Raw genomic sequence first — 27,929 nt, 5'->3', positions numbered from 1 at the left:
CTTTGCTTATTAACAAAATAATGCTATTATACAGCACTGAAACTCATAATGGTGCAAATTACTTCAGAGTTTTTGCCTTTCCTCAGAGAAGCATATAGATGCCACACCTTAAACTTTGACTATGTTATTTAACTCCAAGATTGTTTTCTCTTGTCTGATTATCTAATGCCTGTTGGGATATATCTAGGGCTACCCTACCAATGGGAAGGGTTGGTTGCTGTAGATTGACTGAACTTCAGCTTATTTCACATTGCGATATCAGTCACATTGATACCAGAAAGTCAGTTTCATCAGTGCTTTTAGACTTTTGCGGTTAGTTTTAGACAGTAGCGGTGCTTCAGGACACACACCCAATTTACAGACAAAAAATACTAGTGGTGGTGGGGGTAGTAGTGGGCAGTAGATGGTGTTGGTGTAGATGGAGGGTTGTAGAATAGGTGCCCTCCTTCAATGAATTTTTGAACACCTTGGAGAAGTTCATAATAATAATAATAATAATTTCTCTTGGCTTTCCCAAGACAAATGTCTCCAATCTTCTTTTAGGGTATAGCATGTAGGTTTTGTGATTGCTTGTGTGCTTGATTAATATTTGAAAAAAAAAAAAAAAGGTTTTATTAACTTTCACACTGATCTATATGGTACAAAGCAAGAATGATACTAACCAGCATGTTTTTTTTGCTTTTTTTTTACTTCATCAATATTAGCTTAAAAATGTCAAGTTATACTAAAAGTTTCTTCACATGTTGAATGCATGCTTATATGATCATAACTCTTATGCCATGCTGTGATTTTGCAGTCAGATTTTATGAGAATTATATACAATCTTTATATTTATAAAGAACTATATCTATCTATTATGGAAATTATATTACAATATACAGGGTGCACCAAAAGTCAGACCTCCATATTAGTCACAATATGTTTTATAATAAATAATAATAATAATAATATGTTTTATTAATATTTTTTTTCAGATTGTTGTATTATGGAACCTAAATTAATGAAAGAAGAAAGAATAGAGACTGTTCATATATATGCCAAAGATGGTGCTACACAATAGTTGCTTATGAGTTTAATTCCAAGCATCCTGACAGGCCTCCAAATAATCACAGAACTGTTGGTAAATTATTTCTTTATTTGAAAGAAACAAGAAGCATCAATGATTGGCAGTGCAGTGATCAACCAAGTAGGTATCTGGAAAACACCCATGTAAATCATTTGTAAAGTTGTCACAGCAAATAAATGTTGCAGTGATTTCCCATGGTGGCATTCTTTCATCCAATCATTTTCACCCCTACAAAATCAAATTACTACAAGAACTGATTCTAGTAGTAAGACTTATACGTTGGTTAGACATAACTGGTAATTAGTTTACGGAATTAACAACGCATATAAAGTATATTAATTAAAGGTAACTTTAATGAATAACTTCTATATTTCGGCAATGTCACATTGCCATCTTCGGGAACATAAAGATATGGTATGTGCACTCAGGAACTAACACAAAGCAAATGAGGAAGAAAGCAGGAAACTAATATTGTTCCTAAAGTCCTAATGGTGCCCTCTTGCGGGCTAATTTGGTAGTCTTGGTAGTTGGGCTGAAGTTCTCATAATGAAAGTCTCCCAAATATGGGGCAGTTTCATGCACCCAAATTTGTTGAGGTTAGGAACGTTTTTTAGAGCTGCTGAAGATTCTTTGAATAATCTTTCGTATTTAAACTTGCTGCGATGGATTATTTTTGTTTTCTTCCAACGAATTTTATGGTGGGTATCTAAGGCATGGTCTGCCAGCCCAGAGCAGCTGTACTGGTGAAACCGGATGTAGTCTTGGTGTTCTGAAATCCTGATATTTGTTGTTCTGGCTGTTTGGCCAAAGTAGGACAATTTGCAGCTGCAAGGGACCTGGTATACACCAGGTAGGTCTAGGGGAAGTGGTTGGTCTTTGGTAGAGCGGATAAGGGATGCCAACTTTTTATATGGTCTGTAACAGGAAGTAAGGTCATATTTTTTGAGGATATTGGTTATTTTTTCAGAGGTGCCCTAGATGTAGGGGATGGTGATAGACTTGGTGTAATATTTATTGTGGAGGGGGGGGGGAGGTTGTGGTTTACAGGTTTTAGTATTTTTTGGATTTTTTTGGGGTTATAGCCATTGGCTAAGAAAGTGTTGAGGATGTGGTTTAGTTCAATAGTCAGGGCCTTGTCAGTTCTACAAACAGATAGAGGGGACAGCCATGGGTTCACCACTTTCGCCAATTTCTTTATGGAGACATTTGAAGAAAAAGCCTTAAACTCCGCCCCACAAAAACCCACTATTTGGCTTCGTTATGTGGATGATGTGTTTGCTATTTGGCCACATGGCTCAGACACACTCCACTCCTTCCTAACATACTTAAACAACCAACATCCCAGAGTCCAGTTCACCTTAGAAAAAGAGGAAAACAACACCCTCCCCTTCCTAGACACTTTAATCACCCGCCAGCTTGATGGATCTTTGGTTTTCTCTGTTTACAGAAAACCCACCCACACTGGCAGATACATTCACCAGCAATCCCCCCCCCCTCACAACAATATGGGGTGATAAAAACACTATATAACAGGGCAAAATTAATCTGCTCAGATGACAAGGCCCTGACTATTGAACTAAACCACATCCTCAACACTTTCTTAGCCAATGGCTATAACCCCAAAAAAATCCAAAAAATACTAAAACCTGTAAACCACAACCTCCCCCCCCTCCACAATAAAGATTACACCAAGTCTATCACCATCCCCTACATCCAGGGCACCTCTGAAAAAATAACCAATATCCTCAAAAAATATGACCTTACTTCCTGTTACAGACCATATAAAAAGTTGGCATCCCTTATCCGCTCTACCAAAGACCAACCACTTCCCCTAGACCTACCTGGTGTATACCAGGTCCCTTGCAGCTGCAAATTGTCCTACTTTGGCCAAACAGGCAGAACAACAAATATCAGGATTTCAGAACACCAAGACTACATACATCCGGTTTCACCAGTACAGCCGCTCTGGGCTGGCAGACCATGCCTTAGATACCCACCATAAAATTCGTTGGAAGAAAACAAAAATAATCAATCGCAGCAAGTTTAAATACGAAAGATTATTCAAAGAATCTTCAGCAGCTCTAAAAAACGTTCCTAACCTCAACAAATTTGGGTGCATGAAACTGCCCCATATTTGGGAGACTTTCATTATGAGAACTTCAGCCCAACTGCCAAGACTACCAAATTAGCCCGCAAGAGGGCACCATTAGGACTTTAGGAACAATATATTAGTTTCCTGCTTTCTTCCTCATTTGCTTTGTGTTAGTTCCTGAGTGCACATACCATATCTTTATGTTCCCGAAGATGGCAATGTGACATTGCCGAAATATAGAAGTTATTCATTAAAGTTACCTTTAATTAATATACTTTATATGCGTTGTTAATTCCGTAAACTAATTACCAGTTACTACAAGAACTACATGGAGATGATCGAGATCATCATGCGGAGTACTGTGAGGGTTGTACAGCATAGGCAGCTTGAAAAGCGCATTATGTTCTGTGATGACGAAGCAGGGTTTCACCTTGTTCAGTCAGCATATATGGTTTACTATATTGGTCCAATGAAAAAAACCCACTCTGGGTAATGGAAGGACATGTGCAGCATGATCCATTAAGGAAGCATTTAGAAGAAATGGGAGCCAATTTGAACATTTGATGTAATTTAGATAATAAATTGTCTATGGAGCCTGATATTTAGTACACCGTATATATTATAAAGAGCGGCATGTAATGTCATGTGGGATTAACTGGACAGGATATTTTACTTCTGTTCAGTGGAACAGTAATTCTCATTTATGCATATTTTGAGTAATTTTGGATTTAATACGCAGTATTGTTTCTTTCTGATCTCTTTCTTTCTGACACTTAGTTCTCTTTTACTCTCTCTGTTTCTTCCCCCTTCTTTAAATTAAGTGTGTGATACATAGTTTTCATTGTAGAAGTGATAACATAAATAATTAAAATGGAAATATATGATGCAGAATAGAATTATGTCATTTATCTTTTAAAATGACCACTGAAAGTGATTAAAAAATTTAATTTATTAGAATATGGGATACACACCTGATTTTGTCCACCTAGCAATGGCTCCTCATTTAAAGGAAATTAAGCGTTCAGGAATTCGAGTTATTAGTAATGCAGGAGGAATTAATCCTCAATGCTGTGCACAAGCCCTAAAAGAAGTTGCTGCTAAATTAGATGTAGAACTAAAAATTGCCATAATTACTGGGGATAACCTCATGCCTCAAGTAAGTAACTACTAATATGCTATTTTAACTGGAAAAAAAGAAAAAGAAAATAAAAGAATGTTCTGATTTGTTTTAAGTCTGTGTTTTTATTTAAAACTTATGCCACATTTTTTATAAAAAAGTTTTGTTATAGAACTAACTTGTAAATGGATTGTTATGAGAATTGGTTTCTGATCTTAAAAGTGTGATATTGTAATAGACTGCAGAGGGTTAAATGAGGATTGAGACTGAGGAGTGAATGAAAGTTGGAAGGCAGTGAGAGCTGTAAGACTGAGAATGATATCAGTCAGGAGAGTGAGTGAGAGAATATGAGTGCATATGATTGTGAATATGGAAGAGACCAAAAGAACAAATTCAATGGTGATTGGAATGGAAGAGAGCATGACATGACTGAAAGTAAGAATGATTACTTTCTAGGTTATGGAAGAGAGCCTGAACTGACAGAGCAAAAATGGGAATGATTGCTGATACAAAAGGAAGCATGACTGCCTGAAATGCAAGGGTTGAATAATGAAATAAGGTGTTTGGTGGATACGAATGAAAGAAAGCAAAAGAATAAAATGAAAGATAGTGGAGAAAAGCAATTTATTCAGGAGTATCACTGTAGGGAGATTCTATTATTAAAGGTGTGGTGGATGAGAGGGTGGACAAGTTCTATACCAAAACAAATGAGTAGTCTGGTTGGACATAGGAAGAATGAATATCAGGAGATTATCAAGGAAAGTGAAAAGCAACAGTGGGGTAGGAAGTGTAGTTGGTTTGTTGCCTGAGTATGAATCATAAAAAGCATGTGAGCAGAGATATGTGAGAAGAAAGCAGTGTGAACAGAACAGGTGGATAAAAAGAATTATATAAAAGAGATAGATTGCATTTGTATTGATTTGATTTTGATTAGCTGGAGAAACTATTGCCAGAAGGAAGAGAAATGAGTGATGTGAACAAGGATTAGAGGAAGTCAGAAGCAATGTGACCAAGCAGGAGAGTAGATCAGGTGGGACTGAAGTGTATGAATGGACAGCATGGGTTGTGTCATAGATGAGAATGAGAGAACAGGAATACAAGCTGGACAGGAAACAGAAACTGGAAGAGTTAGGGTAGTCAGGGAGACACTAAGAAGAGCAGATTCTGGTAGCAGGAATGAATGTATGTATGCATGGGATGGGATGACCTAGGATGCCTAAGGAGTAGTTAAATCTGGGGAAGATATATGGATTAAAGGGTTCTAAAGGTTGAGCAGGCAAGCGCAGGTATTTAGCAGTCATAAATGAGGGGTAGCACAGGTAGGATTTGTTATTAACTAAGAAATGAATTGCTGTGCTTATTACAAATGCCTGGAGTATCAAAACTAAAGGAGATGAAACTATTGCATTGACTGGGTTTATTCATATGAAAATAGTTGGAATAAGTGAAACATAGTTGGATGAGAATAATATTCTGACTTGAACAGATGAAATTATTATTATTATTATTCAGGCCTCCATGGAGTCAAAAGACTCATCGTCGGAGGTCCTTTCTAAGAAACACAAGTCTATCAAGACTCATCAAGGGAGGTCCCTCCTAGGAAACACAGTCTATCATACCACTCCTTAAATGCATTGACCGTTCTCGCTCTCACCAGAGTGACAAAAGGAAACTGTTTCTCACAGTTTCCATTCATAACTTCCAGGGATGGCCCCTTGTCATGACTCCTTCCCGCTGTTCAACCAAGCGAAAGAACTCCCCAGTTTCAACCCTGTAACCAGCTCTCAACAGTTTAAAAGTCTCAATCATATCACCCCTCCTTCTTCTATCCACCAAACTCTGCAGTCCACACTCCCTCAGCCGATTCTCGTAACTAACATTGTACAGTCCTGACACCATCTTTGTTATCTGCCTTTGTGTACCCTTTCCACAGTTAATTTATCCCCTTCAAATCCTGGGGACCAGATCTAAGAACAATAGTCTAAGTGTGGTCTGATCGGAGTCTTATACAACGGAATGATAACCATTTTATCTCTGCAGGTCAGTGTCCTTCTCATTATTGCAGCAATCCTCTGCATTACTTTCACTACCTTTGCAATGTGTCCCCTAAATTTCAGGTTTCTATCAATCATCAAACCCAGATCTCTTGTCTCTCCTACTTCCTCCAGTTTAACTTCTCCCATAGAGTATGCAGTGTCCCATCGATGTGTCCCAAACCTCAAGACCTTACATTTTGCTGCATTATACTTACATCCCCCATTCATTTGCCCATCTATCTAGCTTATTCAAATCCTCTTGCAGGGATACCACATCTGCACTATTACTAATAATCCTTCCCAGCTTCGCATCATCCGCAAACAACTGAATATCCCCTTGCAATCCACTGGCAATGTCATTGATATAAAGGTTAAACAATATAGGTCCTAGTACTGAGCCCTGTGGAACCCCACTTGTAACCTTCTGCCTCTTTGATATTGCTTCACCAGACACAACTCTCTGATACCTATAGGACAGCCAATCCTGAATCCAGTTGACCAATCTGACATCCAGACCCATGTGCTGCAACTTGAATATCAGATTATCATGTGACACCCTGTCAAATGCCTTTGCTAAGTCTAGGAAAATGGCAGTATATGCCTTTCCCTCATCTAATGCTCTTGTAACTTTATCATAAAAGGCTAGCATATTGCTAAAACAAGAGCGCCCCTTCACAAATTCATGTTGACTCTCACTGATAATATTACCCTCATCTGCCCAATGCTGTATATGGTCCCTCACTACTTTCTCCAGGATCTTACTGACTACTGATGACACACAAACTGGCCTATAATTACACACTTCTAGTCTGCTACCACCCTTATGTAATGGCACTATTTATCTTCCTTCCATTCCATTGGCACCTTTCCTGCAGTCATACTTTCACTGAAAAGCCAGGTCAAGGGCACTGTCAGTTCCTTAGCACATTCTCTCAAAACTCTTGGTGAAATACTATCCAGTCCTACAGCTTTACTAACATCCAGAGTACTCAGTATGTGGAACACACTCTCCTCCTGCACCTCTAAACTTCGAACCTGCTCTATCCCTCTAGTATTCAAATTGACTCCTCCAGGATGAAATACTCCAATAAAGTGTTCATTGAACAATTCCACTATCCACCAAACTCTGCAGTCCACACTCCCTCAGCCGATCCTCAGCCCTGCATCAGTCACTCTATTCCCATTTTTATCCCAAAAGGTCATTCTTCCACAGTCATTTCTCCTCCTACTGGCCACATAGCTAAAAAATTCCCTAGGATTTTCCTTGGATCTAAGGGCCAATCTTTTCTCATATTCCAGTTTCGCCTTCCTTATCATACTAGTCACTCTTCTGGCCTGTGTCTTATTTTCTTCATGCATCTTCTCTTTACCTGTTTCCTTATATCTCTTCCATAGTAGCCTCTTTTTTGTGCATGCAGTTCCTGTTTAATATTGTTTGTCATCCACTTTACTCCAAATTGTGTCCTCTTCTTCACTCGTGGAATACAGCTTACCATTTGCTAACAAATATTCCTTCACAATTTCCCAAATACTAATGATATTCTGTCCTTTCAATTCCCCTCTCCACGAAACTTCCCCAAGTTGACATCTAAGACTATTATAATCACCTGCTTTATAATTCCACATATGTTTCCGTCTCTTTTGATACTCCTGCATGGCTATTCATTTTCCAAGTCAAAATGTAAATGTACAATGTTTTTCATGAGGATAGGAAGGGCAATTGATGATACCAAACAAATTATTATTATTATTATTTACATGGGCACTCCATGGAGTTAAAAGACTCATCATGGGAGAACCACTCTATCCATTAACACAATACCTATCATATATTTCCTTAAACCTATTCACTGTTGGGATGCTCACAACCACCTCTGGCAATCCATTCCACTCATATACCACTATCCAAGAAAAGAACCTAGTCTGCACACCCTTACTGACCACATCAGCAAACAAGTTGTCATCAATACCGTGAAAATAAATTAACAAGTTTCTATCATATCCCTTCTTCTCTGCCTGTTCAACTAAACCAAGCAGCCACACACCCTCAATCTATCTTCATAGGGAACATTCTGCAGACCTGTCACCAGCTTGGTTACCTGTCTGAATCTTCATCATCACCTCTCAATCCCCAAGAAATTCAGGTGATCAAATCTGTGTATAGTAGTTAACATGTGGCCAAATCATAGCCTTATAAAGACGGTTAATAACCTCCCTCTCTTTACTTGTCAATGTCTTCTTAAGCATCCAACTAATCTTCTGAGCTATTTTGCCAACTCCTTCAATATGTCCTTTGTTCAAATCTCTATCCACATTCACTTCCTAGATCCCTATCCTCATCAATTTCCTGTAAACTAGTACCATCAGTATGATATGAAGTGTGTAATCTTTTCACCCTGAAGTGCATAACCTTACATTTTACAACATTGAATTGACAACCATTGTCCTTTGCCCACATTTCCAGTTTTATTTAAATCATCTTGTAAGATATCTACATCACCTTTATCAATGATTGTCCTCCCTAGTTTTGCATTATTGTAAACAACTGAATGTTCTCCCCCTTCAAATCTTCCACTATATCATTAATGTACAAATTAAAGAGTAGTGGTCCTAGTACAGAGCCCTAGGGCACTCCACCATACACCATCCTCTGATACTCCTCTCCATCCATACCCAGCCTCATATCCATTTCCATTTGTTCCAACTTATGTAATAGTTTTTCCATGTTGTGTTCTGTCAAATGTGTTTGCAAAGTCCAGCAGTATTATGGTATCCAGCTTGATCATTTCCTTTATTCAATTCTTTCACCTTATTTCTGAAGTGTGAATAAATTACTGAGGCAGGACTTACCTTTTACAAAGCCATGCTACCCCTATAAAGCATCCTATTCCTATCTGCCAATTCCTGAATTTTACTTATAACCAACTTTTCCAATACTTTAACCACCACTACAGAGATACTAATTGGTCTGTAATTTTTTACTTCTGTTTTGGAGCCACCTTTATGTAATGGAACTATCTTACCTCTTTCCACTCCCTTGGAACCTTGCCAGAACTGAGACTTAGATTAAACAACTTTGTAAGAGGCACTGCCAATTCACTTGCACATTCTCATAGCACACGAGCAGACATACCATGCAGGTCCTATTTGCATTGATATTTTTCAATATACTGAGTAGAGCCTCTGTAGCCCAGTCAGTATAGACGAAGCCCTTTGGTTGGAAAGACCGGTTCGATTCCCGTCCATGACGTGAGGCACCTTTATCTGGTTTCTTTCAACTAAAGGTGAGTTAGCCGGTCTCAAGTGGAGGTAGAGGGTTTTTTCACCGAGAAACTCAGAACAGGCAAACTGGCCCACTGAACACATATGGACTTACAATCATAAGATACATATATTTAATCCCTCATTAGAAGGGCTCAACCTGTCCTCTCCCCCCAAAAGGGACAGAGAGGAAGAGGAGGAACTCCATACGAAATAAATAAAATAAACTCAGTACCTCCAGTTCATCTACCTCAATGCTTACATCAGTCTCTGTCACCTCAGTAACTCCAAAATCACCACTTGGATGATATACCTTTGTAAGTGATCACTGAGTAACTGAACCATTTCTTCTGCTACTTTCCTACCACCGCCACCACCAGGTTTCTTCAAATTAATTCTTCCGCATTGCTTAAGTCCCCCCCCCCCACTCCCCCTTTCAACACCATAACAGCAGAAGTATGCACACCACAGAAAGAAGAGACAGGCAACAACATCCAAGAAAAGGTATGTGTGAATTTTCTTCCATTATGCTACGTATATTTGTTTCTAAAATACATCTGCAATGCCCTAAGAATTCTTGAGTAAAAAGCCAATGACATTAAAAAAACGGGCACTCCTAAACAAAAGCAGGCAAAATAGCCATAAAAATAATAGTTTTTAAGAGGAATAACATGGGAGTTTTCCCAGAAATAATACCTATTTTTAATTTTATTTATTTTTGGTATTTTTTTAGTTATTTTTTACATAGTCTGTAAACTGCTCTGAATATCAAACATTGAACTATATTTTCAAGCCACTATAAGAACTATATTTTTAAGCAGAGTGATAGTCTCATAGCAGGTGATGAAATTCATCCCCACACCTAAACAATAATCACAAATATCCATGTCAAGAGTGGGTTCAAACCTGCAACCTGTTGGTTGGAGAGTAGATATGCTAGCCACTTGGCCAACCAGGCTATTTGTTATTATTATTATTACACAGAAATGCTGTGGAGTTCAAACACTCATTGTGTGATGCCCATAAAAATTATTATTCGCATGGTATCCATCATACTTTTTCCTTAAACTCATTCACTAACAAAATGCTTATGGCCACCTCTGGCAGTGATTTCCATTCATGAAATTTAGTTCTCCATGCCTTATTCACTACATTCTTACACAGCTTTGAGGGATGACACTTTTTTCTCTTTTTTTCCTACTGTATAGTAGAAAATTTCTTCATCATCTCCTCAGTAAAATCTTTTTAGTAATTTATATGTTTCCATCACATTTCCTCCTTTCTATCTGTTAACTAAACTCTGAAACCCACAAACCTCCGGCCTATCTTTATCACAGACAAGCTACCATTTTGATCATTTGCTTCTGAATCTTCTCATCACTGCTGTACACAGATTTGATTGCCTGAATTTTTGAGGAGATGCAGATATATTTTAAGGATTAAAGCCTTACAGAGAGGAATAATAACCTTCTAGTTGTTAGTGATTTCTTCAAATTTGTGTAATCTTTTGGGTTATTTTGTCCATTTTTTGCAATATTCTCTCTAAACTTCATTTCCCTGTCCACTGTTACTGTTACTACCTAATCTCTAGATCTCATCAATTTCTTACAGTCTTGTTCCATACGTATAATATACAGCAGGTAATATTTTCATCCTAGAGTACACAACCTCGTTCACAGTGCCAGTCTATTTAAATTATTTTTCAGAATCTCAACTGCACTATTGTTAACTATTGCCACCAATGTTTGCATCATCACCAACAACTGGATACTCTTCCTCAGATTATTCTCTGTATTATTACTGTACAAACGTTGACGATATGGGAAAGAGTAATTGAAGGAAGGATACGGCGGGAAACAAAAATTGGTGAGGAGTAGTTTGGATTTATGCCAGGAAGAGGGACAACAGATGCAATATTTGTGCTAAGGCGATTGATGAACAAATATAGGGAGATGCAGGTAGAGCTACATATGGTGTTTATAGACCTGGAAAAGGCGTACGACAAAGTGGCCAGACAGTAGGTATGGAGGTGTATGAGGAAGAAGGGGGGGGGGTGTCGGAAAAGTACGTGAGGTTGGTGAAAGAGATGTATGAGGAAGCAAAAACTGAGGTCAGGTCTAGTGTTGTCATGACAGAGAGGTTCCCCATTGTCGTAGGGCTCCATCAGGGATCAACTCTGAGCCCCTACCTCTTTGATCTGGTCATGGATGTACTAGTAGAGGACATCAAGAAGGGGGTGCCAGGGAGCACGATGTTTGCCGATGATATTGTTCTCTGCGAATCATCCCGAGAGAAGCTTGAAAAGACCCTGGTAGAGTGGAGAAAGGTATTGGAGGAGAGAGAGGCATGAAAATTAACTGGGTAAAGACCGCATATATGTCAACGGGGAGGGACGAGGATATGATCATACGACTTCAGGATGAAAGGTTAACTTCAGGAAAGAAATTCAGAAACCTTGGGTCAGTCGTCGAGAGGAATGGTGACCTGGATGAGGAAATACAGCATCGAATAACATGCGGCTGGATGAACTGGAGGAAGATGAGCAGGGTCCTGTGCGACAAGAGAGTGAGTTGTAAAATGAAAGGAAAGCTGTATAAGATGGTGGTGAGGCTGGCGATGCTTCATGGCATGGAGACGTGGCCTATAACAAAGGCACAGGAGAGGAAGATGGAGGTGGCAAAGATGCGGATGTTGAGATGGATGAGTGGTGTGACAGAGAAGAACAGGATTAGGAATGACTACATCAGAGGGGCGATCAAGGTGGGACCGATCGGTAAGAAGGTACAAGAAAGCAGGCTGAGGTGGTTCGGTCATGTAGAGAGAAGGAGTGAGGAGTATATTGATAAACGAGTGGAGCATATGGAGGTGGAGGGAAGGAGGAAAAGAGGCAGGCCCAAACTCAGATGGAGGGATAAGATGGCAGAGGAGCTTAGGGAGAAAGGATGGAGTCTGGAAGATGGCCTGCACCGGAGAATCTGGAAGAAGAAGATTAAAGATGGGAACGCCGACCCCGTTTAACACGGGATAAGGCATAGTGAAAGAAGAAGAAGAAGAAGAAGATTATTACTGTACAAATTAAACAACATACCAAGTGCAGACCCCTGCAAACACTAATAATCACCTGCTCTCTAGAATTCTGCTTTTTTCATGCTACTATTCTGCCTATCAGCTGTTTTCTTAGCAATGTTATCAGTTTCTTGTTTATCTCTGTTTGCTCTAATTTACATAATCGAAATAATTCGAAATAATCGAAAAGTAATTATTTTAACACGTGTGTTGTGTCTCCCTAAATTCTTAACCATGAATGCTGACCACAATGTAACCTTAAAAGAAAGAATTGGACTACTGCTGTTTAACTTGTACATAAATCATCATCATCAACATCCTTTCAGGGATTTAGGCCCAGTGGCCTGCTCTGGTCTTTTTCCATCTTTTCCTCTATCATCTCTGACTTCTATATCCTCCAAATGGTGGTATTAGAATATTTTTTTTGGGGTAATCTTGAACTGTCCATTCTTTCAATATGTTCAATCCACTTCTTTCGATATTCATATACTTTGTCCATTATTGAGTCTATTTTTAGTTCTTTGCATATTTCTCTGTTTCTTCTTTTGTCCCAGAGAGTATAGCCTGCCGTCCTTCACAGGAATTTCATTTTTTCACTTTCCATTCTTTTTTCTTCTGCAATTTTTATGGTCCACAATTCACTTCTGTTCAGTAGAGATCTTGCCAAAACTTTATAAACTCTTATATATATATTCCTGTATGATTTTCAACTTAGTTAGATTTGAAAATATTATTATTGATCATTCCTGTTATCTTTAGAAAATTTGAAATTTTGATGTCATTTTCAGCTTCTTTTGTATATGATACAGCACATCCAAGATATTTGAAGCAGTTAATTTGTTCTAAAATTTTATTTTCAATTATGATTTTACTTCTGACTGGAAATGGCCCATTAAAAGCCATGATTTTTGTTTTTGTCTGTTGATATTTGCATTCCAAATTTTTTTGCACTTATGTTTAAGGAGTATATTGGAGTTCATCTTCACTTCTTGCTGTGATTATCTGGTCATCTGCAAACAAAAGGATATTAAGTATAGTTCCATGATCCAGTTTAAATGCTGGTTTTATATTTTTCTTCCATTTCTTTACTGTTTCATCTGTATAGATATAAATAAGAGTGGTGACATTGGGAATCCTTGATGGATTCTTCTGTTTATTGATTTCCATTCTGTAACTTTTTCATTAATTCTTATAGCTATTTGGTTGTTTCTGATACATGTTAGTTATTGAGCAAGCAGCTGATTTGGAATGTTTAGATTCTTGAATATCATCCACAGTTTGTTCCTTAAGACTCTGTCAAAGGCTTTCTGGTAGTCCACAAATGTTATGTGTGTTTCCATGTTGTATTTGTACTGTTTGTCCATTAATATTTTTAATGTAAAAGCTGGGTCAATACACGGTCATCCTTTTTGAAAGCCATTTTGTTCTTTGCAAAGTGTATCGTCTATATATGATTTGAGTTTTGAATTTAATATTCATGCACATAACTTATAAACAGTATTTAGAAGACTCCTCTGTAGTTTTCACAGTAGCACTAATTGCCTTTTTTATGTATTGGGACAACAGTTGCCTTATTCCAACTTTCTGGGATTTTTCCTTGCTGCAAGATATTGTTAAATAATTTTAAAAGTCATTTGATGAATAGGATGCCTGCATATTTTATAAGTTCTATATTTATTCCATCTTCTCCAGGGGATTTTCCTGATTTGCTTTGCTGTATTGCTTGGATTTTTTATAATGTTATTTCTTCCACTGTATAGTTAGTAATAAGCATTATGTCAGTTTTAGATTCGTTACTATCTTGCCATAAGTTTTGAAAGAAGTCCAGCCAGGTTTTCTCTTGGATTATTTCAAGTTTCACATTTTCTTTTACCTCCTTATTCATATTCCTTAGAATTTTGTATGCATTTGGTCTCTTCACTGTAAAATCTCTTTCCAATTTTGCTATGAAGTTCACATGTTTTTTTTTGTTATTGCTCTTTTGTATTTATAATTAATTTTTGCTTCCAGTGATTTTGTGTTTATCCATTGTTTATATGCTTCTTTCTTGTCTTGGATTATTGCTTCAATGTTTTCATCCCAGTTTCTTATTTCCTTTCTCCTCTTCCATTTACATTTTGTTCTGAGGCATTCTGTTGCTGCATTTATTAATACATTTTTTAAATTATTCCATTCTATCTTTGCATCATAATTTTCTTTCATTTGCTCTAGTTTTCCATTTATTCTTTGTGAATAAAGGTAGTTGATACTTTTATCTCTTAGCACTGATTTGGTTAATTTTAAACCAACTTGGGGTCTTCTTAATTATCCTTGTAAGCGATAATGATCAGATTCTATTTCTGCATTTCTAAATACCCAGATACCTAGTATCATATTAGCTGTTTCCTATTAGCTATTATATAGTCTATTATACTTTTTTAGGTTTCTTGTTTCCCAAGTGAATTTATGGCAATCTTTATGCTTGAAAAAAGTGTTTAGTAATTCTTAAGTTATTATATGAGGAAAAATCCCTAAGTCTGTATCTATTTTTATTGCATGTTGTTACACCATTTGTTCCTATATTTGTATTTAGTGGAATGTTCCCTACTCTGGCATTAAAGTTTCCCATTATTAATGGGTGTAACAAATAGAAATAAAAGGCATTACTATCTTTCTTCCTCTGGGGCATAGACACCAACAATAGTCAGGAAGCCCTGACTTATTTGTAATCTTAATTATAGAATTCTCTCACTCCAGTATTTGTAATGTGTAATTTTTTAAAAATTGACTTGTGAATAAAAATCATTACTCCTGCTTTTGCTCTTTCTTCATTTTTGACTCCATTGTAGATATAGATGTAATTAGAATCTGAACTTTTTGTTTTTTGTTTGTTTCTGTTATTACTGCTAATTTGACATTTCTTTCTATTAGAGTTTTGTTTAGATCTTGATATTTGTGATGGATACCCCTAACATTTCAAGTAGCAACATTCCAGATATTCTTGTTTATTTTCATTTTTTCCTTTTCTTATCCTGCTCATATCCGTTAACCTGTCCGAGTCATTTTTCAGAGTGACAGTCCATTTACCTCTTTCTTGAGGCATTGAAGTAATAAAAGATTCAGCTGGGTTAGTTACTGGCCATTTGCAGCCTAGTTTGGTGGTAGGGCTGCCACCTTAGGACCTCCAAACTTGCCCTAAATCTCCTTCTCTCATTTGTACCTGACCAAGCTTCCCACTGGAGTTAGTACCCAATCTTCCACTTGGTTGCTCAGGTTCCAGGTGTTCACCACATGGAGGTAAGAGTTGGATCAGGGAGGAGAGGATAAGTGATCCTACTTGAGAGGATCATATATTGTGCATCCATCCCCTTTGACCCTTTTGTGCATAAATGATATAGGAAATAATTTAAAGGGATTCAGTTGTTTGCTGATATTGCAAAGTTGGGTAGAGTAATAGTTACTTAAAGTGATGTAGACAGCTTGCAGGATGATTTAAATGGCTGACAGTATGATGAGCAAAACATAATTGATGGCAATTTAATGTGGAAAAATGTAAAGTTATGCATTTTGGGACACAAAGTTTCCTGAATGTGTACCACATTGAGGGAACTGTACTCCAGGAAATTGATGAATATTAGGGTAGTAGTAGTAGTACATCGAGATCTTAAATTTAGAGGGCATATTGCTAAAGTAGTGGGATTGTTCACAGGATTATTTGGTTATTGAAGAATACACTAACAAGCAGAGATAAGGGGGGGGGTGTCATTTTTCTTTATAAAGCCTTGCGACGACCATATCTGGATTACTGTGCTCAGGTCTGGTTACCTGGATTTCATGGGGATGTGGAAGTGGTGGAGAGTATCCATAGGCAAGTGATCAAGATGGTGAGTAGTCTGTGGAATGCCCCCTATGAGGATAGATTGAGGCTTTATTGATTGCAAAAGTTGGTTGATAGATGGTCATGGAGGGATATGATAGAAACATTTAAGTTACTTAAAGGCTATTATAGGATTGATGCAGGTGAAATATTTCAGCACTTGGCTAGAGGATCATCCCTGTAAGGTGGGTAAGAGTGTGGTTAGCAAGGGCACAAGGACTAGATTTTGTCTCATAATCTTTGTCTCCTAATCATACATCATGGTTTTGGGCACATCTACCAATTCCCATCCAACTGAAACACCCCCCATACAATACTGAGTCTCCGACAAACTTGACCGTTGGAATGATGCGGTCCTGCTGAAACCGTTCTCTGGATAATCTCAGATCCAAATGTGATCATCAGAGTGAAAAATTAGGAAGCATAATTTATTGCTCCACAGAACCCTTTTCCAATCATCTACTGTCCAGGAATGGTGTGAAAGACACCAGTCCACATGTCGTTAGGTGTTGAGGGCAGTTATGTGCAAAATGTTTACAGCAGCTCAGCCATGGTAACCTAAAGCAAGCAACTCTGCAGACAGTTCTAGTGCTGACAGATATCCCTGCAGCATTTTCTAGGTTGAATGCGAGGTCCATCACTGATGACCTGTAGGATGCTTGAACATTCCAAGACAGAGCTCGTCGATCTCAATCAGTGAGTGTCGTAGTCTCCCAGGGCATTTTTCTGCTCTGGTAGTACCATCAACTTTCCATCTACAATGACATAGGCAACAGTGGATTTTGGTATAATGAGACAGGTAGCAATGTCATGGACAGAAAGACCACTGATGTGACACTCAACTACCATTCCATGTTGGAAGTCTGTCATTTCAGCTGAATGTGGCATTTTTACATTGAGTACAATGCAAAACATGCAGCACATTCCACCTTTTATTATTAGACTTATGCAGACACTTCCTGAATATTTGCATGTGGTAGGATCCAAAATTTTCATGACACTAAAGGTGTCCAAGTTTTGTCAACATAATAGTATATCTACAAAACATTTCAAATAGCAAAACAAAGTACTGCTTGGAAAGAAGTCAATGGGCACCATATTTTGAGGAACAAACAGCCAGGGTGCCCACCATAATAAGATGTAGGACCTCCTTTTGCTGAGATGACTGCAGCAATCCTACAAGGCATACTTTCCACAAGCGTATGACAGCAATCAATTGGAATTTTGGACCATTCTTTCTGTAGGCATGTAATGAGGTTCTGGACTGTTCTGACACAGATGTCCTTTGACCCAATGCTCCAGTTCATTCCACAGATGTTCAATAAGGTTGAAATCAGGGCTCTGTGGAATCCAGTCATGTGTGTGTTTGTGGTGACATTCATGTCCACAAACCATGCAATTAAGGCAGCAGCCTTAAGACATAATGTATTGTCTGGTTGAAAGAGATAATGGTCATTTCCATAGAAACACCACAAGATAGGAAGCATTGCATTGTCTGGAATGTTCAGATTCCTCTTGGAGTTCAGCGTTCATAGCACCACAAGTAGAGGTCCGAGGCCAGACCAAGAAAAACAGGACCATACCATCACACTGTCACCTTTGAATTTCATAGTTGGAGGTTACACACTCTTGTAAGATATGTTTACTCGGCATCTGCCACACCCACACATCCATCTTCTCCATAGAGGGGTGTGGCATGATCTGTTGCTCCAGTGGAACGTGGAAGCTTGAAAGCTTCCACATCCTACTCTACATACTCTTTGTGCCACTGAATATCAATGGAATGGTTTGAAATTGAGAAATGATGTGCTAATCCTGAGGTGTCTGTTCTGTTATTATTTACATCTCCGACATGTTCTTTCTTTCGGATTTCTAGGCTTCGTGAAGTTTAGCCTACGTAAGTCAGTCCATATGAACATGGTATGCTGTAAACTCCTGCGTATTTGTAGAAAGTGATGCTGTCCTTAGGAGATCTTAATGTGCCGTGTATTTAAAAAGAACACGTCGGAGATGTAAATAATAACAGAACAGACACCTCAGGATTAGCACATCATTTCTCAATTTCAAACCATTCCATTGATTGGGACAACAGCTCCATGCCATACATTGAAGAGGATTACAGATGTAGAATCTTTAAAGAAGCTGCAGTGGTACTCTGGACATGAGATAATCTCAATAGAAACCAAGGCATAATATTAAAAGACATTTGGAAAAACTTAATAAATTCATTATGCTTAGCAGAACTCAATTACACAAAAAATTATAAAACGCAGTTTAATAACAATGACTAAGTCTCCACGCTTTATGCTGTTGATGTCACGCGAGCTCTTCAATTTTGTTTAATTGAATTTTAGGTCGTTACTGCATTCTTTTGTTTTAGTATTTAATTAGTATAACTTTTCTCGTCTTGAAGAAGCCAGACAGACCATAGCTGGCAAAACTTGTCGACGATTATGTATATATGTTTATCAAAATCATGGTCCAATAAAAAAAATCCAATATAATGTATCATATTTAGTAAAAAAAGGACCAAATATTAACTATCAAAAGGGGAATATATATATATATATATATATATATATATATATATATATATATATATATATATATATATATATATATTCCCCTTTTGATATATATATATATATATTCCCCTTTTGATATATATATATATATATTCCCCTTTTGAACCATATATATATATATATATTCCCCTTTTGAACCATATATATATATATATGTGTGTATATATACATATATATATATATATATATATATATATATATGGTTTTAATCTTTTTCCCAAGTAAGCAAAACAAAGTTTTGTGCTTGAAATATATTCACATCTGTACTTGTATATATATGGAGGCTAACGACTTCATATCACTTGCCTTAGTATGTATCCCATAATGCAAAGCACCCCACCCCTTCAGGCATGTATAATGCAATGCATAATGGGAGTTATTGAGTTCTCTTCAGTGGGAGCCAAACCCGGGAGAGATGCCAAGGTTGAAGTAATGCAGAAGTCATATATATCTTATATACAAATAGACAAAAGGTGCTTGACCTTCTTAATAAAAATCTCTGGATGAAAAAAAGATGTAGAAAGTTTTTTAGTTTGGATTTCACCTCGAGTTTTTTTACCTTTCTTTTGCTTACTTGGGAAAAAGGATTAAAACCAAGTATAAAATTTCTTGGTATCTTTAACGTATTTTACACCCAAGGTAAAAAACTTTCTACATCTTTTTCTCATCCAGAGATTTTTATTAAGAAGGTCAAGCACCTTTTGTCTATTTGTATATGAGATATATATGACTTCTGCATTACTTCAACCTTGGTATCTGGACAGTTTTATAAAAGACAAGGCTTGCGAGTCCGCCAGAGAATTGGGTAGACTTTGATTTAGATGCAATTTAGGAATTGTAGTAAATTTTGAAAAAGAAAATATGTCATTGGATTTTAATGGTAGTTATTGCAGAAAGCAAACTTGTGGAAAACTTTACCAGGTGCATTCGATACAAAGGAGTGGATTTTGATTGAGATTCGCTCAGCGAAAGGTAAGGTTTTGCTATTAATTTTCAGTTTTAGTAATTGACCAATCCCCATCAAAACCTACTAGACGTAATTATGACTGAAATAGATACTGACGCCCTGATAGAAACACTAGACAAAGGTCTGGCGCTAAGCCTACTCAAAAAATTACTAAAATAATTTGAAGTGGAATGGCCAGGCTACTTGAACCTGTACTCCACAACAATGAGGAAAGCAAGGATCTGCTAATAGAGAGGAAAAACTGGATTTGGTGTCTCCAATCCCCCCCCCCCAAGAACAAGGAGAGACCCACATGCGGAAAAAACGAAAAACACAGGTGACAGAACCACCCACAGATGAAAGTATGGAGGAAGACGGACACAACTCTGACCCTCCTGCCTCCACTAAAGAGAAATTGCCTCCAGTTATCTTAAGAGAAAAGAACAGGTGGACGGAACTAAGGGCCACCATGACAAGTCTACAGATAGCTTATACAACAGCAAAGAATTTAGACGATGGCATAAAAATCCAGCCTGCCACTATAATGGACTACCGCAGACTCACAAAGGAGCTAGACAACAAAGGTGTACAATACCACACCTTCACCCTCGACTCCGAGAAGAGCCTGAAGGTGGTTCTCCATGGAGTATCAGAGCACATACATACAGAAGACATAGCTGCCGATCTCTGCTACCAAGACCTACCATCCATCAAGGTCAGCAGAATGACCAGAGCAGACAAAAATCCGATGCCACTCGTCTTAGTAGAGATCCATCAGGCATACAAAACATATATGACCTAACATCAATTTGCGGGCTAAAAATCAGCCCAGAACCACTAAGAAAAAGGACCTCATCAGGACAGTGCTACAGGTGCCAAAAGTATGGTCATGCCCAGAGATTATGTAAAGCTGAATACAAGTGCTTAAAATGCAGTGAGAGCCACCCCACAAACACCTGCACCAAACCAAAATCCACCCTGGCTAAACGTGCAAACTGCAGGGGGCCTGCATCCAGCAAACTACAAAGGATGTATACAACACCCAAAAAACAGATGATCTGCTCCCTCTACTAATCTACAAAAACCAGTAGCAGTAGCCCCAGCTCCTCAACCCACCAGAGGTTGACAAAACACAATACAAAACCACCTGCCGCAACCAGAAGCCCCGATCGAAGCAAACCTCAAACGGCAGACGAAGAACTACGCAGATGTAGTCCCCTCAAGAAAGGCTACTCAGGAATAATACCACCCAAATTTAGCAGCCATCATCACAAACTCCCTCGCAAATATGCCGCAAGACTTCAGTAAATCTAACCCCACATCGGACTCCAGAAAAAGATTTCTACAATAAACCCAATCCATCCTAGCAGCTCTCATAAATGCATAAAAACAAACATAAAAACATAAAAACCCCAGTTTCCCTCCAGATCATTGCTTGGAACACGAACGGACTTGGAAACAAGATTCTGGAACTCCAAGAATTCGCAGTGAGATGCAACCCAGACATCATCCTAATAAACGAATCCCACTTAAGACCAGCAGACAACCCCAAAGTTAGAGGATACCTCCTCCACAGAAACGACAGAATAAACTACAGAGGAGGTGGCACCGCCATTTTCATAAAAAGCCACATCGATCACCACTCTGTAACCAGCCCCTCAACCAGAAATCTAGAGATCACAGGAATAGTAGTACCCACTACCTCAGCTGGGAAACTAACACTTTATGCAGCTTGCAACTCTCCATCAAAGAATCTACTACATTCAAATCTGGATGCCGTCCTAGGCAATAAAGAGCAAGTCATCATTGCCGGTGACCTAAATGCGAAACACCCTGCATGGAACAGCAAAACCACTAACAGAAACGGCTACACCGTCTTCAGCTACTCTAGTTCAAATTATGCAGTGGTGGCAGGCCCCGCAGAACCAACACATCATAGTACGTATGGCACAACCAACATACTTGACATTGCTATCTTACAAAATATTAAGCTACAGTATAGCCTAGACTCTTTAAACGAGCTGACATCCGATCACAATCCAATCCTGCTCCAGCTGGGAAAGCAAGAACAACTGTTGCCTCCCCCCCCACTCCATCTCATGGAAAAATCTACCAGAAGTACTATCGGAACACATTGGACCTGTCCCTCACATCAGATCCATAAAAGAAATTGAAAATGCTGTCAAAAGCCTGACTCAGCAAATCAACACAGCCATAAAGGTTGTCACCTCTACCAAAACCACTCTTAAGCCAAACCGACTACCTGAAGACATCATGGATTTAATTAGGGATAAATACAAAGCAAGGAAAAGGTACCACAACACCCGTGCACCTCATGACAAAAAGATCCTCAACAAACTGAACAATGAAGTTAGAGAAGCACTTAAAGCTCACAGGAACAAAACATGGGAAGCCAAACTAGCCTGTATATCACCCGGCGAACACTCCATCTGGAACATATTAAGAAGCCTCAGAAACAAAAACAAATTTCTTCCCCCACTCAAGTCAGACAGGGGCCTACTGCACATGGATGCAGAAAAAGCTGAAGAGATAGCAAAGAACCTAGAAAAACAGTGTAGCCCTACATACGACAACTTGGACATCAAGCATGTCCATAAAATCCATCTTCATGTCAGACATGCACTAAAACTCACCGACACTTGCAACAACAAACCTGCAAACACCTCACCAGTGGAAATCTATGAAGTTCTAAAGAAGCTGAAGAATAAAAAAGCCGCTGGCCCAGATGGCATAACAAATAGAATAATTAAACTGCTGCCCCGAAGAGTTGTCGTACATCTCACCACCATAATCAACGGCATGTTCCGATTTAACTATTTCCCCAGCTATTGGAAAGTTGCAGATATGGTCCCAGTGCATAAACCAGGTAAAGATCCACACCTGCCTGAAAGCTATCGACCCATCAGCCTAATCTCAAACTTAAGCAAAATTGCTGAAAAAATCATCCTCTCCAAACTCCAAACCTCAGTAAACGAGTTAAATATCCTTCCTTAGGAACAATTTGGCTTTAGACAACATCACAGTACTACTCAACAAATTCATAGGATAATTGAGTACATCACCACTGGCTACAATTGGCACCAGCACTCTGGAGCAGTTTTCCTTGACATAGCGAAAGCTTTTGATAAGATATGGCACTTCGGATTACTACACAAACTCATCTCAGCAGGCATACCATCAAGAATTGTCCACCTAATTAAATCTTACCTCAAGGACAGACAGACACATACAAGTCAAAATAAACGGTACAGTTTCCAGTCAGCGACGGATCTCTGCAGGAGTTCCCCAAGGTTCCCTACAAGGCATCGATCTTATTCTTGATATATATGGCAGACATCCCACACAACCCAATGTCAGCCATCTTAGCACTCTATGCAGATGACACAGCAGTACTTGCCAGATCTCTACAACCACATCTCGTCACTAAAAAACTGCAAGAAAACCTGCTACAACTAGAACAATGGTTCTCCAAATGGAGATTACAAGTGAATCCCCAAAAGAGTATAGAGATACTTTTCACCAGAAGATTGGCAACTCCCAAGGGGGACCTTTATCTATGCAACACCAAAATCCCCTGGCAAACAGAAACAAAATATCTTGGGATAATTCTCGACAAAAGATTAACGTTCAACCCACACATCAAAGCCTTATGCATGAAAGCATCTAAAACCATCGCACAACTTTGCCCTCTAATTAATAGAAAAAGCAAACTAAATACCAGAATCAAAGTACTCCTCTGCCTGCTGACGATCCGATCCGTCCATAGTGACATATGCATCTCTAGCCTGGAGCCACACATCCAACACCAACAGCCTCAGGCTACAGAGAGTGCAAAATAAGTGTTTGAGCATGATCTTGGATGCACCGTGGTTTGTAAGGAACGTCCAACTGCATAGAGATACAAACATCCCTTACATCTACTCCTTCCTACTAACTACAGCAGAAAAATTCTTCTCAAAGATATCTACACACCCCAATGATCTAGTTAAACAGGCAGCAAACTATGACGAAACTGACCTCTTCAAATACAAGAGGCCAAAAGCCATCCTAAATACTAGCAATAATGACTAATCTCCGTGCCCCTCCCCCAGGGTGAGCTCACAGCTCATAAATCTTTCCTTCAATTCGTCCTCCCTAGCAGACAACGAGGAATAAAAGCATCTTGCTTCACCCTTCTGGCCAATGATGTTTGTTATGTAACCTCGGTATCTCTCCTGGGTCTGGCTCCCACTGAAGAGACCTCAATAAATGTCAAAACCAGTCTGGGGAGTGGCCCTTCCCATTATGCATTGCATTATACATGCTTGTAAGGGGGGGGGGTGCTTTGCATTATGGGATACATACTAAGGCAAGTGATATGAAGTCATTAGCCCTCGCTATATACAAGTAGCTCAGACGTGAATATATTTCATGCGCAAAACATTGTTTTACTTACTTGGGAAAAGGATTAAAACCAAATATAAAATTTCTTGGTATCTTTAATGTATTTTACACCTAAGGTAATAAACTTTCTACACACACACACACACACACACACATATATATAAATTCATCCTTTACCCATCCATGGTATGAATGTACTATAGGTTTACAAATAAACCTTTCATGGGTGGAATCCACATAAAAACTACTACAACTGAAAACAAGAAAAGTCATCATACTATCTTCATTCATATAAATATTGTAGCCACTGCAGTATTGAGGAGGACATTCACCGTAAGAGATAAAAGGGTGATGGTTGTTTCAATGTAATAAATCTTTGGTCAGACCACATCTGGATTTCTGTGCTCAGATCTGGTTGCTAGGATTTTAAGGAGATGAAATAACTTTGGATGGGTGCAGAGATGGATAATTAAAATTATATCAGAATTGTACAGTGCTGTTTCCTTTAGTGTTACAGTAATCAGCATTCATTTCAGACAAATTATGGAGACCACAACCGTGTTAGAAATAATTACTTTAATTACCCGACATTTCAACCCTCATATTAAGGTCATCATCTGGAATGTACCATATATATGTAGACAAGCTATATTACATTTCAAACAGTAATGCAAAAGAGACGGTGATTTGATTAACTGTTATTCTAGTATGGAAGGCACATGTTCTACCCACATAACCTTTTTGTCCAAGAGTTAATTACAAATAGGACTGTAATTACTTACAGTCCTATTTGTAATACAGTCTCAATTATAGAAAATATTTTTACCTTGGGTATAAATATGTTAAAGATACCAAGCAATTTTAAACCTGGTTTTTTTCTCCATTTCCCAAGTAAGCAAACAGACCAAAAGTCAAGTTTGCGCCTGCAATTGATGCAAGTCTAACTGATCCCACAGGTAGTGCAAGACTAGGGCAACTCGTGGGAAAGGTGGAACAAGCTCCGATCACTAATCTTAATATTTACCCTTAATGCCAAAACACATCTCCAAGAAGGGGAAAAACTTTTGGTGAAATACTTTATTTGAAATACTAAATTTGGTGTTTTGGTGAAATACTTACAAGCTCTGTATTACTAAATCTTGGTATTTCTAGCCTAGCTCCCACTGATGAGGCCTCAATAAAGATCGAAACCGGTCTGGGTAGTGGCCCCTTGCCTTTAATACAAAACATCATACATCCCCTTCTTGGAGATGTGTTTTGGCATTAAGGGTAAATATTAAGATTAGTGATCGGAGCTTGTTCCACCTTTCCCACGAGTTGTCCTGGTCTTGCACTACCTGTGGGATCAGTTAGACTTGCATCAATTGCAGGCGCAAACTTGACTTTTGGTCTGTTTGCTTACTTGGGAAATGGAGAAAAAAACCAGGTTTAAAATTGCTTGGTATCTTTGACAGTCTCAATTAATCCAGGATCTTGACTCTAATACAACATTCTCATGTTAAATTACGGCATCACTGTTTCTGTAAAAAAACTATCTATATGAATTTGTTCTCTGATAATGTTATAAATAGTATATAGCTTTGATGTAGTTTTTTTTTTTTTTTTTTCACTATAGGTCAGGCCATTAAAATAATAGTTGATCAAATCCATTGTCTATGTAAGCGAAGGTTTCTGTGGGTAAGCAGTTCTGGAGATAGTTTTCTGTATTGAGACCACATATAGCTTAATTCTTAATACAGCTCCTACAACTCCTTATCAAAACAAGATTTCAAGAATGCAATCACACTGCCATACATCAAGAACACCACGGGAAAATTGGCTACATTGCTCTGCAAGTACAAGATAAAAGTGGCTTTTCTTCCTTTACAAAAAAATATCAAGATTCCTACATCCACCAAAACCTTTGCATCATCCCATGAAAAAACCTGGCATTTATCAGATTCACTTTTCTTGTGGCATCTGTTACATAGGCCAGACGGGAAGGTCAGGAGAGATCCACATGGCTAAACATATAAAAGATGTTGAAAAAAGAAGGGAACACAAATCAGGCTTAGCATTCCACACGACTACTACTGGCCATCAAGTACTCTGGCAACAGACAAACATGTCATATGTTGATAAGAACTGTTTCACAAGAAAATTTAAAGAAGCTGCAAAAATGCTTAGAATCCCTACACAATGCAATAAAAATCAAGGCTTGATTTTACAAGTCTGGTCTGCCTTTATCACAAATTTAACTGCCTCAGACCTTGGATATAACACCTGTGAGCCACAGAACGTGACAACAACTAGCATTGTTCCAACAAGCATACAGTAACGAACGTATCATTTTGTATTTGGGTTCTCAATTAATGAACAGTTATGAAGTTAAAAAAGACATCTAATTGATTATTTAATTTGGTTGTTGTGTTCAACTTTTATACACCATTACCCCTGATGATGCAAGTCTTATGATGAACGAAACTTGTCAGGTTTTTTACTCTTTTATTTTTTATTGTTTAATAAACATGTTGTTTCAATACCGAAAACCATCTCCAAAATCCATTGTCTGTTTGGCATTACTGTTTGAAATGTAATATAACTTGTCTCTGTATGCATGTATGTGTGTATACTCCACCTTAATATGGAGGTCGAAACATTGGGAAATTAAAGTAATTATTTCTAACACGGTTGTAATATCCACATTGGGGCACCCAGGGAGGGGGCCAAGGGACCTTGGCTCCCCCCAAAAGAAAAAGGAAAAAAACACTAGAAAAATTTCCAAAAATCTTTTCCTAATTAAAATTTTATTATTTTTTTTAAATTTATGTTGTGTCGTGTCTTCTATTTCTATGATACTTATGAATTAGCGGTCACATAAGGTGGGAATACCCTATAGTGCTCGGGAATCCTGGCCGCTGTGAATGCAAGGTGAATGAAGTAGTGCTCTGGTGCTACTTCGTTTGCCCGAGCTGAGTCAGAGGAGATCACGGGCATCATGTATTAGCGATCACTGCAGATGCTCAGTCATAGGTTGTATGCAGTACATAGTGTGTATTCTCAAATCGTCTATGCAACTCAACCCTCCCCCCAAGATTAAATCTTGAGTGCTCGGTCCCCCCTCCAAGATCAAATCCTGAGTGCACCACTGAGTATCCATAATTTATCTGAAATGTACAATATTGCATATCTTCGTAACCAATTCACCACAGAGTTTGGTGAATAGAAGACAAAGTGTCAGAATGATTGAGACATTTAAGCTTTTGAGAGATTATTATCAGATTGACAATGGAAGGATTTTTCATATGATAGAATTAAGGGAAGGAACATGGATGGAGCCATCCCTAAAAATTACAAAAGGAAATGGTTAATGAGAGTGTAAGAAATAACTTTTTTATCATATAACTGAATATATAACTTATATCATATAACAGAAATAACTGAGAGAGTGGTGATTTGCATATAGTGGATGAGTTTAAGGAGTGGTATGATAGACTTTGTTTTGTCTAGTGTTGACCTCC

At 38.2% G+C, this 27,929-nt stretch overlaps 1 protein-coding gene across 2 annotated transcripts in view; it reads left to right on the top strand.

Moving 5' to 3' along the window:
* The window catches only part of LOC150106701 (uncharacterized), a 568,467-nt gene that overhangs the window by 69,660 nt on the left and 470,878 nt on the right, over positions 1 to 27,929 (top strand). For both annotated transcript variants that reach the window (XM_090393288.1, XM_090393289.1), the window contains exon 3: positions 4,114 to 4,314. In XM_090393288.1, the coding sequence (XP_090249414.1) occupies positions 4,114 to 4,314 (201 nt within the window). The remainder of the gene's footprint in view (positions 1 to 4,113; positions 4,315 to 27,929) is intronic.

Source organism: Typopeltis vanoorti, chromosome 5, assembly GCF_054136105.1.
Source record: "Typopeltis vanoorti isolate ZY-2024b chromosome 5, IOZ_Tvanoo_1.0, whole genome shotgun sequence".
Classification (NCBI taxonomy): Eukaryota; Metazoa; Arthropoda; class Arachnida; order Uropygi; family Thelyphonidae; genus Typopeltis; species Typopeltis vanoorti.
This window is presented reverse-complemented; position numbering and strand designations above follow the sequence as displayed.